Here is a 17,895-nt window from a genome sequence, read left to right as displayed (position 1 = left end):
CCGTTGTTGCTGTATAGAGGGCATGCCCATACGTCCCTTCCCCCTGGGCCACGCCCCTCTGAGTCAGACTGAGTGGCAAAAACCAACCTGCTTAACATGACGGAGTATAACAGTAAATGCAGCGAGATCAGAAAAATGTGAAATATGAAATTAAATTAAGGACAACTGGACTGGACATGGATCCGTACGAGCTACCAAAGAACAAGTGGTCCATGAACACTGACATGCGGACGGAAATCACATATCTGGGCATCCAGGGTGTAGGGGATCATCGCTATTTTTACCTGAAACAAATATACATGGTTTCATCATTACTGACAACCAGGGTCCAAAACTAGGCAGAGAACCAGCTGATCCAGAGTGCATTTACAGTAGACCATGTACTGACCCCAGTGAATATATGCATAATCTACTGGTACTTCTGATATGTACGTCTTGTTAATATCAAGTACTTTATACAACACAGATACCACTGCTGGGGATGAGCAGGGTACAACTTTATTCTTGTAAATTATGTTTTTCCCGCCTGTTTTTAAATTACGACATTATTCTTGTAATATTATGGCTTTATTGTCAGAATATGATGACTTTAATCTCATAAACTAATGACATTTTTGTTAAATTATGAGTTTTTTTTTTATCACTATAACTTTATTCTCATAACAGTAAGATTCTTTTTGTATTCGACTTTATTATCATAAAATTATGGGTTTTATATCGGTATTTTATGACTTTATACTCGTAGTGACAAGTGTTGGCCCTAATACGCCGTCGTAGCTTTATGCTCGAGTACCCCTGTATTTGAAAAACTAGGTTAGCCTCAGTTTAAGTTGGTTTACTAATCATGTAGTAGCACAAGGTTCATAATCACACAATGAAGACAAAAACCATGAAAGATCTGATCATGAAACCAAGAGCTTTAGTAAGAAGTAACGTTAGCCAAAACAATATGTAATTTAAGGTCTGATTTTACCCAAAAATACAGCTTAAATTAATGTTACCTGACACAAAACGGGACCCACAAATCTAGGTTTGGTTTCCTGGATTTGTGGATCCATCTACTTCTCTTTTCTGTCTTTCGGTACCTGTAAAACGATAACTCCGACTGCTTTTCAAACCTGTTCATACAGTCAATCTCACAACAGCTCTTCCCCATTTTTATTAAATATCGTTCTTAAGTTTAGACAGTATTGAAGCCAACGCTGCCACTTATCTCCCTCTTTCTGCCACTCAGTGCGCAGAACCGTGGTGACTTCCGCTAGTGGTGACATCACATGCATATCCTCTATAGTCCTGGTGTCACATGATCATAAATTGGCCAACCAGGAGGCAGTGTCTCTGTGTTGCCATGCTGCGTAGTTACAGTCTGGAAGAGGAGCGTGTCAAGGCTGTGTGGGCCAACGTGCTGCTGTCCAAAGTGACGGTGCTGGTGTAGGTGTGTGACGTCTGCACAACCATAAATCCAGCTTAAGTGATTTATCACTGTTTATTATAATATTATCCTCTGAATTTTGCATTTTTTTCCAGTGAAAGTCATCTACTTTCCTATGTTTAATCGACTGGTCATGTGGATGTTCATAAAAGCTCAGATTAAAGTCAAAGGTTATTATATCAAAACAGAAAAAAGCTGATGAAAAAGTGACTTTTTCAGTAAAATACATCATTAAGTGAACATAAACCAAGTGTCTCCATCCACTGTCATTGATCCAACTCCATGGATTTTACTGGTGAATCAATGGTGTAGAAGGTGACAGTGTTTCCACGGTAACTATGGCGCCTCTGAATGTCCAAATGGGTCATATCTGATGACCATGACAAAGTGACAAACTGAGTTTTACACCGATTATTTACATGTACTGATAGGATTAAGGGATCAACAGTTGAGATCAGGGGTGTCAAACTCATTCTAGTTCAGGGGCCACATCCAGCCAAATTTGATCAGAACTGGGCCAGACCAGTAAAATAATAACATAACAATATGTAAATAATGTAAACTCCAAACTTTTCTCTATGTTTTAGAGTGAAAAAAGTAAACTTATGCAATGAAAATGTTCACATCTACCAGCTATTCCTTTAAAACAATGTGAATAACGTGAACAAACTGAAATTTCTTAAGAAAATTAAGTGCAATTTTGACAATATTATGTCTCATTTTATCATTTACACATGTAAATTACAACTTACAGATCACATTGGATCTACAAATACACAAAACATTTAATAACAGGCAGAATATTGGTAAACTTGTACTTCAGACATTTCAAAATGTTCAAATTTGTTCAGGTTATTTGCATTAAATGAAATAATAGTTTGTTTTAGTGTAAATTATGTGAAAATGTTGACATTTACAAAGAGAAAAATTTGGAGTTGTGAGTATTTATAGGTTATTATGATAGTATTTTACTGATCTGACCTACTTCAGATTAAACTGGTCTGTATGTGGAACCTGAACTAAAATGATTAATATCTTTAGTGTAATTTTTGCATTTCACAAATTCATCCCACGGGCCGGATTTGGCCCCCGGGCCGCATGTTTAACATCTCTGGTTTAGATCATTAGATGCTTTGGGTTTGGGTGTTTATGGGTTAAAACTCTGTATGATAGCACATGATATGAACAAAAGGCAGCATTTACAAGTGTGAATGTGCAGCAATGTTAAAAAAAAAGTGCATGTATCGTAAAATAAAATGGAGCGACATAGTGGAAAAAAACAATTGCAGTGGATGTATTAAAAGAAAATGAGGTTGCAAATTGAATTCCTGTTGCACTGGAAAGGTCTGCAAGGAGAAACACTTACCTCGATTTTATGATTTAGACCATTTTCTACATTGTTCCAGAATAAAACAAAAAAAAAAAGATTAATTCAATAAGTTGCACAACCCTAGTTCAATGTGAATTGTACTTTATCAGAGTTGCTATAATACATTGAAACATGTGTATGAAGGTTGAAGTTTTCATTGTACAGGACATTCATATAAGTGTTTGTTGTAAACTCTGAAGTGTTTCTGTTCATACTGGACAATATTAGGAGTAAAATGAACAACAATGAATCCTGAAGACCGCAGCATTATTACACAGAAATGTTTTTTTCATTGAAGGTCATCAAACAAGAGGGTTTGACCAAGGAAAAGTCTGAGTGCACACTGTTTGACCTGCTCAAGTACAACGACATCAACGACGACGAGCATCTGACAAAGGAGGAGTTTTACACAGCGTTTGGTGAGTCCAAAGGGTTTCAGAGTAGGTTTTAGGACGTTCAGAGTAAAGCAGTTCAAACCCTTTATTCTGATACATAGAAATGTTTAGACTATTTCAAGGCCATTTTTTCCATTTATGTTAGTCCTGATGTATGTGACTTTAGATCAGTGTCTTCTAGTGTGAATATAGTCCATGAATATTTTATATATAATTCGCTCTTGTATGTTTGGAGCTTCCAAACCACTGCATGTGTATGTGGAGTATCTGCTGATGTTCTGTGGATGTCAGTGGGACTATTACTGCTGCTTCCTCCTCTTCCCACCTTCTCCTCTTCTTTGTCTTCAAGTTCTTCTCCTCCTCCTGCTTTCCTCCCTACTTCTCTCCTTTTTCTCCTCTTCCTTCTTCTGTTCTCTCCTACTTTTCCTCCTTCTTTTCTACCTCCTCCTCCTCTTGTTTGTCTTTTTCTTGTAGTTCTCTTCCACCTCCACTTCTTCTATTCTCTTCCCCTTCTTATTTTCTTCTTCCTTTTCCTCCTTTTTCTCCTCTTTCCCTCCTCTTCTCTTTCTGCTCTCTCCTCCTCTTCTCCCTTTTCTCCTCTTTCTTCTTCTGCTCTCTCCTTCTTTTCCTCCTCTTGTTTGTCTTTTACTTCTTTTCTTCTAGTTCTCCTTCGCCTCTTCTGCTCACTTCCCCTTCTTCTTTTCTTCCTCCTATCTTTTCTTCCTCTTTCTCCCTCCTTCTTCTCTCCTTTTTCTTCTGCTCTCTCCTCCTTTTCTTCCTCCCTCACCCTCCTTCTCTCCTTTTTCATCTCTTTCTTCTGCTCAGTCCTCCTTTCCTACTTCTATTCTTCCTCCTTATCCTGTTTCCTCTTCTTTTCCTCTTCTCTTGCTCTCTCCTCCTTTTCCTCCTCCTCTTGTTTGTCTTTTTCTTCTAGTTCTCCTTCGCCTCCTCTTCTTCTGTTCTCTTCACCTTCTTATTTTCTTCTTCCTTTTCCTCCTTTTCTTCTCCTCTTTCTGCTCTCTCCACCTTTTCTCCCTTGTTCTCTCTCCTTTTTCTCCTCTTTCTTCTTCTGCTCTCTCCTTTTCCTCCTCCTTCCTCCTCTTGTTTATCTTTTACTTCTTTTCTTCTAGTTCTCCTTTGCCTCTTCTGCTCACTTCCCCTTCTTCTTTTCTTCCTCCTATTCTTTTCTTCCTCCTTCACCCTCCTTCTTCTCTCCTTTTTCTTCTGCTCTCTCCTCCTTTTTCTTCCTCCCTCACCCTCCTTCTCTCCTTTTTCATCTTTCTTCTGCTCTGTCCTCCTTTCCTACTTCTATTCTTCCTCCTCCTCCCTCTGTCCTCTCTTCTTTGTCTTCTGCTTCTTTTCATCATCTTCTTCTAAACCTCCTCCCATTCTTCTGCTCTCTTCCCCTTCTTTTATTCCTCCTCCTCCCTCCTTCTCCTCTCCTTTTTCTTCTCCTCTTTCCTCTCTTCTTCCTCTGCTCTCTCCTCCTTTGCCTCCTTCTTTTCTACCTCCTCCTTCCTCCCCATTTGTCTTGTACTTCTTTTCTTCCACTTCTTCGCTTCTTCCTCCTCCTCCCTCCTTATCCTGTTTCCTCTTCTTTTCCTCTTCTCCTACTCTCTCCTCCTTTTCCTCCTTTTTTTCCTTCTCCCTCCACCTCATTTCCCTCCTCTTCATCTTTTTCTTCCATTCATTATAAATTAATAAAACCTGAAAAAAAAAAAAGAAAAAAACCTACCTTTACACATTCCAACCTCGTAATGTACATCTAAAAATTGTATTCTAATTACACTGAGATTTCAGTCTGCTTTAAAACCTGAGGATGATATCTCATCTCATCTCATCTGTCAGTCGATGTTGCATTTCCACACAAATATGTTCCATCGCAGAGCTACGAGGATGGTAAACCTGGAGTAGTCTTTGATATTCAGCCAGGGTTTACCCACTCACAGCTCCAGATTGTTGCCTTCTTTATTGTCAAACATTTGATCCTTTGGGATGAAAAAAAAGGGTTCAACACAGAGCCGGTGCCAAAAGAACCAGGTCACATGTTCACCTCATCCCCTCATTAAGTGACACAATGATAACAGGAGCTCTGTAATGTCTGAATAACAACAACACATGCTCCAGTTTCCCCCCTTTATTTCCTCCTCATGCGCTCTTTCATGAGTCCTCCCTGTCTGACATTTTCAGTCAGCTCAATATCCTCTGACAGAATATCCTCTGACATTTGGCTGGCTCGACACATTTAGCAGTGGGAGAGAATTCATAATCAACTTTCATCTCATCTGCCTTTTGTATTTAAAGCATTTCTTAGAGCAGACAGAAAAGAAGAAAAAAAAAATGAAATCCTGAGACTGCAAATGGCAAAATGAAGGAGTCTCATCTCCTCTTCCACATCATACGTGAATGTGTGGGAGCAAACCGCTTCTGGCAAATCACAAAAAGAACCGAGCCTCAGCCAATCGGGGACAGCTGGGTTTCCTTGAAGAGTTCACTTGCTCTAAGTAGAACTACCGCCTCATCACTTTTCAAGTATTTTTTTTTTTTTTATTGCAAGATTCCAACTTAATTCCTCAACCGAAAACCTCTGTGGTAGAACTTCTTTTAGAACTTCTTATTTTTTTCTTCCCTACTCTTCTTTCTCTAGTACGACTAAATGTGGAATTAAACAGCAACAGTTAGCTTGTTAGCAAGAGTTAGCTGTGATTGTGCTGTTTTATCCAGTCTCTTTGCTGGAAATTGTGAGTTTATTTAACTGAGACCATCCTCAAAACTCTGAGCAGGTTTCATCTTTGTTCATTTTAACATAGTCTGTTAACAAAGTATTCAGTGAGAGCTATATAACCCTTAATCGGGCAAGTGACTATTTTTGGTAATTTCCGCATACATTACAAGACAGTGACAGCAACAGTTACAGTGAGTCAGTCTCAGGTCCAATGTGGTCTACAGGGTCTGTAAGGTCCACCTCTGAATGAACAGTGAGTGTACCTGCTTTTTTAGGTACCATGAAGTAATGGTACTAATGTAAGGAATGATGTTCAAAAGGAGAATGTGGATGTGGACAGGGGTCTGGATCAGCACTTATGTTGGTCTAATGTTATAAAAGTGATGTTTTAATCTTCTAATTACATGTTCCTTTCACCTTACATGTGTAATTCTTGTATTTTTTACAATTTCTTCTTTATTGCCCTGCCCCCCAAAGGAGAGCCAAGGGGTATTGTTTTTGGTTCGGTTTGTTTGTTTCTTTGTTTGTTAACACTCTAGCAGCAAAACTATTGGTTGAATTCATACATACATTGCCAGTGACCCACAATACATGTGGTTACATTTTTAGAAAAGTAGGTTAAAGTTCAAATTTTTTTATTAATTTTTCAAGTCTGTTTTCTTTTCCCATTTACTTATAAAAGCCGAAATTTAAAATGACCATAAAAAGAACATTAATTTAGTTTCAATTTACTTCAAACTTGCCACATATATAGAGGCAATTGATATGCTGACATCAGCACACACAGACATGATGACATCAGCTGGATCAATGATAAAATAAGCTACAATATGTGCAAGGGGCGGAGTTTGCTGCGCCTGGAACCACTTGTTTTATTTATTTATTTATTTATTGCCACTTACGGGTAAGGAACCAAATATGATAATTTCATTGATGTTGATTTTCTACATTACAATTAAAAAAAAATTGGGGAAAAAAATCACCAAAGTAATACTCTTGTGATGTCCTCCAATAAGGTTGAAATTTTAAAATACACAGTATTTCTATGAGTGACCTGTTAAGGGTTAAAAAGGTTATGATGTTTCCTAAGAATGTGAAAACATCTAAAATAGAAGTTCCATTCAGGCTTAGAAACATGTAAAACTGCATGAAGGTGAAGGATAATTCTAACTTAGACACATGAAGCATAAAACTGGATGAATATCAAGCATAATTCTGGCCTAGAAACATGTAAGACTGGATAATTATTGCAATAATTTGGATGAATTCCATTGACCTGTGGTTTAACAGAATGCAGGTCATGTCAGTAATGTCATGTTTATCCACCATGTAATAGAATCAGATTTCTACGCCCAAAACTTATGCAAGAAAGAAGAAAATAATATAGCATTAGCTGCAGTTCCACAGAATGAACATTCAAGTTCAGTTTCCCACCTCCACACAAAACTGAATGTTAATGATGGAGGTTACTGTTGTTTGTAGCTGATGCCTTCATCATATTAATAAATTACTTTGCTCTGATAAATGCTCAAATGCTTCACAGGTTACCCTTAATTCACTTGTGAGGAGCTGAGGAAGAAAAGCCTCATAAGGTTGAAAATTCACCTTGTCTGCAGACTAACAAGTATATTAAATATTATAAGGAACTTGATTTCAAAAGAACAACACTTTATTCATCTAACAAGAGAAACATCAAGCAGAAGAGAAGAAGCTACTCAAAAGAACTGATTTATCTGTTATGTAAGTCAGTGCCAAGCGAGCAAACCAAAAGAAGTTGAAGAGGGTTCAGCAGAGAACCTTTCACATTATTCCAAGTACATAATAAGCACATTTTAAACATTCATAGCTTCATTAGATTCCTTCAAATCACAGAGTTGCTGTTCAAGTAAGATGAGAGCAATACAGTATGTACAGTCGCGGAATAAAATATTAGACCACCCTAGTTTTCTTCAATTTCTCGTTCATTTTAATGCCTGGTACAACTAAAGGTACATTTGTTTGTACAAATATGATAACAACAAAAATAGCTCATAAGAGTTTAATTTCAGAGCTGATATCTATCCATTTTCCATGGTTTTCTTGATAATAACCAAACTCACTTCAGTTCTTACATCAATAGCTATGGTATTGTACTAGAGCTGCAAAATATATTGTTTGAGCATTGTCATCACGATGTAAGTGTGCGCAATAGTCACATCACAGATCCTGCAATGTAGGGGGCAAATGAACTCAATGTGTTCTCATCTAAGTTCAACCTGGGTACCTGACACACACTGGACACAGAGATCCACCAATCACAACTGTTCTTAATCAGTTTGGAGTGAGTCACTGGTAACAACATTGAAAAATGAGCAACGAACAAGAGAACATCACCGTAAATGAAGACTTGGTGCCAAAAAGAAAAGCAACGTCAGTTATCTGGAATTATGTCAGTTACAAGAAGGATGATACTGAAACATGTGTTCTGTGTCAACACAACGAGAGGAAACACAACTAATTTGATCATTGTTTGACCCGGCACCACACAGCTATTATATCCTCTGAGTATTTTTTTCATTTTGCAATATATATCACAGGGTTAAAAAAAAAAATCACAATGTCATTTTTTTCCGATATCGTGCAGCCCTACACTGTACTGCCAAAAACAGTGCCTTTAGACATTCCATGTTTTCTTTTCTGTCTGTTTCAGTCACATGATACACACAGGAGTTAATACTTGATTGCATAACCATTGTTTTTAATGACTTCTGATGTTCTAATAATTTTTTCCTCGACTGTAGTCAAGCAGATGCTGGGAGTTTACAAATCACCTCCACCACATCACACTGCTGCAATAACATGTACTTTACCCTAATGCTAATAATCATTCGGCATCATCTATAAAATTTGCATTGGGAACTAAATGCTAATTGGAAAATGCATTACTTTTATTGTGTTATTGAACAGACTAAAATGCACTGGTCAATCAGATTTACTGAGCATGGCCAATCTATTTTATTACTGTTGGTGTTCTCCCACATGCAGATGTAAAATAGTGTAACAGCATTTAGAGCTGCAACTTTTTTTGTTACGGCAAACCTGCACAGCTGTTAATATGATGTAATTACAGGTCTCCACTGTGACATGGCAGCTGTAGTTTTGAGACCAGCAGTACAGCCGCCCAACATGGACGGAAATCTGTGAAATTATTTTATAGACAGTGGTCAGTGCGCCCGAGGCCAAAAACACATCACAAGATTAAACTCTTCAGTTCATTGCTGACATAATCTGTGAGTGGCAGCTATTAAAATCTATGCAAATACCTTAAGCGCTGTCGTAAACTGAGTCCCGTCATAAAGTAAATGTGTTGATCCAGTGTGTCCAGAATTATGTAGCAGCTTAGAAACGAATAGCAGTAAATGCAGAATGGTTCCCCATGAAAACGGCACCTGTCTGACTACTCTGCTAATAAGGACCCTTGCACACCTTTGTGGAATATTGAAAGCATGGCAACATTGTTTGTCAGGACAGAAGATAAGACTTTAATGTCCATGCATTATTCATTACTGCTTTGCATAGGCTAGAAGGGGGTTGAGAATCAATTTGCTTCAGCTTGCAGTAAGGAAAGTGTCTAGCAGAAGTGATGTCTTTTAATTAGATGATGTTACAGATATGAATGATGTCTGCCACGCTACTGATAGTCAGCCCCTTGTCATCGTTGAATAATTTGGTGAGTGATGGCTCAGTGCATCACGGGTAAACAGATAAGGTGTCATCTATCATAATGTGTCATTAACTTGTGGTAGGAGAGTGTCATAATACATCGGGGTGTGAGCTGTCACTCTTAAACATCAGGTATTGGCAGTTGAGACAGGAGTCTGTTGCTCTGTCACATTTTAGAGCCTAAATATTTAATGAATCCAGTGCTCTACAACAGGTTTAAATGTCAGCTGGAACAATGTTTAAGAAAAGTGATAAATGAGTTAGCTGTGTCTTAGCTTTAGTATAGTATAGTAGCATCAGTAATGCATTTCAATATTTGCAGGTAACCCTGTATGTTCTGTGCAAATCAGAAACATCTGTTTTCCTGCATTAACGCTGCAACATGTCTTCTTACTATGTTCACATTCTTATTCATATTTCACTGTTATGCAGAATTTTATACAGCGTATGTAGTCTTGTATACTGACACCTACCTAAACACTATATTAGCACAGTGTTAGTGCCATAGATGGTAATTTTTCTCTATTTAACCTTTCATAAGTGATTTATCACCATTTACTGTAATACCATCTTCTTTGTTTTGTATTTTTTTAGTGAACATCAAGTATTTTCCTATATTTAATTCACTGATCATGTAAATGCTCATAAAAGCTCAGATTAAAGTTGAGGGTTATTATCTCAAAAACAGAGAAAGCTGAAGAAAAATGTAGTTTTTCAGTAAATAAATCATTAACTGAACACAAAAACAACTGTGTCCATCCACTGTCATTGATCCAACTCCATGGGTTTTACTGGTGAATCAATGTTGTAGAAGTTGACAGTGTTTCTATGTTAACTACGGAGCCTCTGAACGTCCACACAGGTCATATCTGATGACCATGAAAAGACGACAAACTATTTTACACCACTTAATGACATGTATTGATAGGATTAATGGATCAATAGTCATTAAACATTTTACATCAGTAGATGCTTTTGGTCACCAGTGGTCAATATATTGGACTATATTGATTGCGTTGCTTTCTTTTTTCTCTGCAGCTTTCCACTGCCAAAGTAGGATGGTTAAACTCATTTTGTGCAGTCGGTGTTAGGAGGAAGACTTGCAGAAGATGAGCCAATATCTGTCATCACCACCGAATAAACTTAGGAAAAGGTCACGCTTGCAGTTTGCCTCAAGTAATATCTTCACCTGAATACAAAAATTCTGTCTGGGCTATTGTTCAGCTGATTTTGGACTTACTGTGGAGTATAACTGAGAGCTGCAAGTGATAAACACAGGGTACAGGTCTACAGGGTGGGTTACCATTAGCCAAGTTGGTGGTATTTTCAGTGCTTTTACCAGAGTCCCACACTTCGTCCTTGTGCCAATGTTCTTTTAAGCCTCTTGAAGTTGGCTGGACAATCACAAAGCTTTGCCTGTGCTGCACACACTTTAAATGTGGTTAGTTTGGGTACACCTACGAAATGCATCCTCTAAGTGTCTGGGTATTCTGCTTCACAGGCTGCACAGAAAATGAATGTGCTGCAGTTTGTAGAGAATCCTCTGTCCAAATGCTCCCTTAAGGTAGTTTGTTGGCTTAAATCTCATCCCTGTCGCCCCCAGAAACACTCTTTGGTCTATACACAGAAGGATTACAGTGCATGTTAGGGGTATCATCCCTTATAAGAGCTTTAACCCTTTATAGAGCACTCAAATTCTCTGAAATTCAACATTTCAAGTGTGTTACTGGCGGACCTAAGAAGATTTCATTACTTTTATGAAATTTTTCAAAATGTTTTATCGTCATGGAGTTCTAGCATTACTTTAGCAGCCCATGTGTATTAATATTTTATTCTGAAGCCCTTGCACAGTCCTACTTTTCCTTAATACTCTGTGATATTTTTATTTTATTTTATTTTTCTTATTCAGTCCCTTTTGCACTAAGTGTTTTGCTGCTAAATTGAACTGAGCTGCTAAACTGATTTTCATTGTTCCTGTGACAGTGACAATAAAGATCTATTTTATTCTATTGTCATGTAGAAAATCAAGGACAATGAAGTTACCACATTTGGTTCCTTGCCCGTATGTGGCAAAAAAAAATAAAAAAAATAAAAAAATAAAATAAACAAGTATGTATATAAAAATACAAGAAAAAACACATAACGTGAAAGGAAGACGTATTTTGACTTTTTGCTGGAGGAAGTGTGGGGAGACCTTCTGGTCTTACAGTCAGCTTAAAAAATACTGGGATGACATCTACACGGTACTGTTCGACATATTCTAAATACACATACCTAAGGAGCCCTCGTTTGCTTTGCTAGGAGCCATCCCTGAGGGCTTTGAATGTAGAGATAATATATATCTACTTCACATCCTCTTGGCAGCAGCAATTAAGGGTATCACTGTCAACTGGTTGACAGCAAATGTTCCAGCATTCTAGTCATGAAAAGACCATGTATGAGAACTCTATAGAATGGAGGCTAGAACTCATAATTTAAGACTCCAGAGGGAGAAACTCCCAAGGAGATGGTCACCTGTGTTGCTCATAATGTTTTGAGTCAAAAGAACAAGACCTGGTAGTTTTTGTTTTATTTTGTTTTGTGTGTTTGTTTGTTTGTGTCTAGATCTGATGTGACACTTTCAGTTTGTTGTCTTTTGAGTATGTACAGTGTAAGTCTTACGACTGTACACTGAATGTCTCTGTCTCTAATAAATAATAAGTAAAAAAAAAAATCAATCAATCAAAAATCAAGGTCAATGAAGTTACCGTATTTGGTTCCTTGCCCTTATGTGACCAAAAAAAAAAAATCAAATAAGTATATATATATATATATATATATATATATATATATATAAAGACAAGAAAAAATGCATAATGTGAAAGGAAGATGTATTTTTACAACACTAGAACATCACTTTTAGAACATTAGACCAACATAAGTGCTGGTCCAGACCCCTGTCCACATCCACATTAACCCTTTGAACATCATTCCTTACATTAGTACCATTACTTCATGGTACCTAACAAAGCAGGTCCACTTACTGTTCATGCAGAGGTGGACCTTACAGACCCTGGAGACCACATTGGAGCTGAGATTGTTGACTCACTGTCCTCAGTAACTGTTGCTGTCTTGTAATATGTGCAGAAATGACCAAAAATAGTCACTTTCCCCATAAACGGTTAAACACTATTGTAGTATTTCTGCTCTCGTAGTTCTAAAAGGTTTGTGTTTACAAATGAAGTTGAAATATTAGTTCTGCAGTGACCTTAATTGTACTCTTCTATTAAGTAAATTGGTAAAGCTGTGTGTGCTGCGTTGTAGGATGTATCTCACCCTGCTTGTTGTTTCTTGGGTGCGAAGATATTGATCTGAACTCTGACACCTTCTGACAGAACACACAGCCAGGAGATACAGTTCTTTGATTTCTGCTGAGGCCAGAAACCTTAGAGTGGCTGTTAGAGACCTAAAGGACTGATGGGACACAAAGATAAACTATAATATGATCCCTCACTTTATTGATGTATAGATTTTACAAGGCAAAAAGTAAAAATTGACAATATTTTCAGGGGAGAATGTGTGTACTTTATATTCACATCAGGTCACTGCTTCACTGTCCGCAAACTAATAGCAATGTTTTTAAAGATTTAATTCATTATTCATCTGCATATGTCAATCAATCGTGTAATTTAAGTATTGGATTTGACAAATTAAATTATTCTAAATGATGTATTGAATTGGTGACTGGGCTCCAGCATCCCTACAACCATCTTGAGGATTAAGCAGTTCAGAAAATGAATGAATGAATGAATGAATGAATAAGTGATATATTGGTTGGGTGGATGTGCAGAATTGTTGATAAATTTGTCACATTACAGAGTTTGCATTACAGTGGGCTCTTACTGCAGGGGAGGGACACAGTCTATACATTAAACTACAGATTGTTTTTGTTTTGAGGTCACAACAACATCAGTTATTACTGAACATTATTAATGACCTGAAGTTGAACAAAGACCAGGAGAAAAAAATATTCAACTGTTTTACTTATCAAGGAACACAGGCTAACAAAGTTACCTGTCGATCCATTAATCCTATCAATATATGCAAATAATTGTTGTAAAATACAGTTTGTCATGTTTTCATGGTCATCAGATATGAGCCATTTGGACGTTCAGAGGCTCTGTAGTGAACGTGGAAACACTGTCATCTTCAACAACATTGATTCACCAGTAAAACCCATGGAGTTGGATCAATGACAGCGGATGGAGAAACATGTTTTTGTGTTCAGTCAGTGATTTATTTGCTGAAAAAGTATAACCCTCAACTTTAATCTGAGCTTTTATGAACATCGACATGAGCAGTAAATTAAGTATGGTAAACCTGATGTTCACTGAAAAAACACAAAACTACAGACAATAATATTATAATAAATGGTGATAAACCAGTTAAGAAAATGTATATATTGAGAAAAAAATATTTTGGAACTGCCACAAAAGTAGCAGTGAGGTTAAGAACTCCAAAACTGCAGTGTTCTGGGAGTGTTAAACGTTTGTCTGCAGAGAACATGTCTGTTCACTTTAGAACAGCTGCATCACAGTTTGGCAGGTAACACTAAACCATGTCACCTGTCACTGTCCTGGATCAGGACTTCACAGTGGGTAAGAGGGAACATGGGCCTTCACCTCCCTCCTCAATGATGGAGAGGAAAAGTTGAGACTCTGCCTGCGAGTGAAAACAGATGGGAAGTCTTTTGGCTCATTATGTGTCTGCATTTGGCGAAATAAGCCTATAACACTGCACTGCACAACCTCCCTGGTGGAGGTAAAAATGTGATAATTACTCACTATAAAGTCAATATACTTTGGTAGCCATTAATACGCACATTGCCTCCATCTGCCTCTTTGTCTGTTCAGGTCTGACATGGACTCAGTAACCGGTCACTGGTCCCTATGGTGATGGAAGATACGTCACTACTGTTCACAGATGATGATTTTTTTCTTTTTTTTTTTTTTTTGTGTGGGAACATTACCAGAGACACCCGGATCATAAAACTGTAAAAGGACGGACTTTAACCCATAAAGACCCAGTGCTACTTTTGTGTCGGTTCCCAAATGAAATTTGTATGATATCTAACATTTCTTAAGTTATTTATGACCATTATTTATAATATTATCCTCTGTATTTTGCATTTTATCAGTATAAATCAGGTATTTTCCTATATTTAATTTACGGATCATGAAAATGTTCAAAAAACCTCAGATTAAAGTTGAGGGTTATTATATCAAAAACAGAGAAAACTGCAGAAAAAAGTGACTTTTTCAGTAAAATCTATCATTAACTGAACATAAATCCTGTGTTTCCATTCACTGTCATTGATCCAACTCCATGGCCCAATCCCCATTCACCCCTTGGCCGTTCCCCTTACCCCTACTCCTTGGCTCTTGCACTTGGCACTACCCCTTGAAATGGAGCTGCAAGGGTTAGGGGTTGAAACATTCCCCTGTGAAATGGAACAACCTTTCGTGACCTGTTACATCAGCAGCAGTCATCAATGCTGCTATAAACAGATACGACAACTTTGTTTCTGAAAGTATTCACCATGCTGTCAGCAGCTGTAACCATCTCTGTTGCATGGGCTTTGGTAATCTTTTTACGGCTATCAACTATAAACTGCAGAAATGCGATCTATAACACATTGAAATGGCATTAAATGGTTGATCAAATGATTAAGTTGTTTATGAAGAAAATGCGTACATTTGTGTGTTTCTTTCATCACACTGCTGCACTTTTTGGCTGTGTTTACCTCCATCTTGCCGATGATTCGAACAGAATTATGGGAAATTTCTCCTACCCTTCCGTTCGTAGTGTGGTTCTGGAATATTTCGTTTCAAGGGCTATACAGCACCACCCTAGCCCTTCCCCTCCGCCTAATTGAGAATCAGGACAACATTACCACTTCACGTGTGCGCACAAAACAGAGGGGTAGGGGCCAAGGGGTGAATTGGGATTCAGCCCATGGGTTTTACTGGTGAATCAATGTTGTAGAAGTTGATGATGTTTCCACTGTAACTACGGAGCCTCTGAACGTCCAAATGGGTCATATCTGATGATCATGAAAAGATGACAAACTGCATTTTACACCAATTGTTTACATGTATTGACAGGATTAATGGATCAACAGGTATGAAACAGTTTAGATCAGTGGATGGTTTCGGTCGCCTGTGACTGTTTTTATGGGTTAATGTGATATTGTCAGTGGGTCATGAGCTCATTCACCATAGTTTTAACTGATGTGACGATACAGAATAACCTTAACAGACCCCTATTTAATTGGAAATGTAATCCAAATTAAAGTCGTACTTAGTCTGAGTTTTCCAACTCTAACATAGAACTGTGAATGCACCGCACTATATTAAGGGTTTGTGCTTTTTCTTATGATGTTGTTCAGTCTGGGGAGCGGCTGATAGCTTGTCAGTCTGTGTTTCTGGGATGGTCTTTAGTTGTGTATTCATACCTATTGCTCGCTCCTTTATGGGCTTTTGTGGCTCTTATAAACAGTAAGTAATGTTGCTGTCATGTCGACTACCGCAGTTAGCCGGCTTAGCTATAACTCAATAAGCCTGTGTGATATTTCCCAGTATAGATTACATATAACGCCGTCAGCTGTGGGTTAGTCATGTTTCACTGGCAGATTGCTATTACTTTTCACAGTGACGGTACAGCCGAACACTCGTAGCACACTCCATTATCAGGGCGTGTGATTATCTGTCTATGACGCACAGAAGGACAATGCTGGAGGTTTGCTCATGCATCAGAGTTTTGCATGTTCGTTTTGTTCTGTCATGGCAGTTTGCATTTTATATATTTAATTGAACATTGCATCAAACAATTTTCTTTACTCAAATTGATTAAGTGTCCATTGCTGGTACATACAGTTGCGGGAAAAAAATTATTAGACCATCAAAAGTCATCAAAAAGAATGGTTATAAATCTATTGTATAAATGTACATAAACCAATATATATGTGTGTTATAACACTTCATCCTATACCTTGAAATCATCAGCAAACCAGCACTTTTGTCATTCAGCACATTTAATCTCTGAAGCAGATCTTTTCTTAAAAAAAAAAAAAAAAAAAAATGTATACAGTTGCGGAAAAAATTATTAGACCATCAAAAGTCATCAAAAACAATGGTTATGCAATCAAGTAATAACTCCTGTGTGTATGATGTGACTGAAACAGACAGAAAAGAAAACATGGAATGCCTAAAAGCACTGTTTTTGGCAGTACAATGCCATAGCTATTGATGCAAGAACTGAAGTGATTTTGGTTATTATCAAGAAAACCATGGAAAATGGATAGATATCAGCTCTGAAATTACACTCTTATGAGCTTTTTTGTTGTTATCATGATATATGTGTCCAAACAAATGTGCCTTTAGTGCATTAAAATGAACAAGAAATTGAAGAAAACAAAGAGTGTTCTAATATTTTTTTTCCACGACTATACAAGCTGTATCGCTCTCATCTTACTTGAACAGCAACTCTGTGTTTTGAAGGAATCTAATGAAGATATGAATACTTAAATGTGCTTATTATGTACTTGGAATAATGTGAAAGGTACCAGACATTAAAATGAATAAGAAACTGAAGAAAACAAGGGTGGTCTAATAATTGTTTCCGCAACTGTATAAATATAGTTTTATTACCCAACATGTAAGGAACACCAGAGCTGTGACTGAAAGAAATATATTTTTTTTACTTTTTTGTTTCGTTTTGCTCTTATGTATCTTTTGTCAGTCTAATATAAGCCCTAGATTTGCAGCAAGTTTGCCAAGCAAGAAAATTAGTTGACTTTCATTTTCTACTTCTGTGAAGATTAAAATTATACCTCCAAACCAATTGCTGGGCCTACTCGAGGGAAGACTTCTTCCATTTATGTGAGACTGGTGTTACTCAGCACCCATGGCACAACCACAATTAATGGATAGTCAGGCTTTTACTCGTCAAACCCCTGCTGAGAATTCCATTCACAGGCAGTGAGAAGTAATGTTAAAATGGTTTCATAATGCACGGTTCATTTCCCAACATGTGACTCCTCTATCTGCGGAATGTATTAGAGAGATTTAAAAGAAGCTGAATTGGTTTTTTAATTCGACGTGATCCTCAACTGAAGTACATGGGCCAATTTCCTCAACAGTTCTCAGGGGATGGTTGCTCTTCTTTTTAAGTAGACAACGAAAGAAAGCACTGTATTTACAGTAGCTCCCACAAGCGACTATCCCCTTTGTAT

The 17,895-nt window shown here is 37.5% G+C and overlaps 1 protein-coding gene across 2 annotated transcripts in view; it reads left to right on the top strand.

The window, feature by feature from the left end:
- Positions 1 to 17,895, top strand: part of fstl5 (follistatin-like 5) — a 339,290-nt gene that overhangs the window by 181,815 nt on the left and 139,580 nt on the right. For both annotated transcript variants that reach the window (XM_030146006.1, XM_030146007.1), the window contains exon 6: positions 3,100 to 3,220. In XM_030146006.1, coding sequence (XP_030001866.1) covers positions 3,100 to 3,220 — 121 coding nt within the window. The remainder of the gene's footprint in view (positions 1 to 3,099; positions 3,221 to 17,895) is intronic.

Source organism: Sphaeramia orbicularis, chromosome 10 (assembly GCF_902148855.1).
Source record: "Sphaeramia orbicularis chromosome 10, fSphaOr1.1, whole genome shotgun sequence".
NCBI classification, from domain to species: Eukaryota; Metazoa; Chordata; class Actinopteri; order Kurtiformes; family Apogonidae; genus Sphaeramia; species Sphaeramia orbicularis.
The sequence above is the reverse complement of the archived record's forward strand: the minus strand, read 5'-3'. Positions and strand labels throughout refer to the sequence as shown.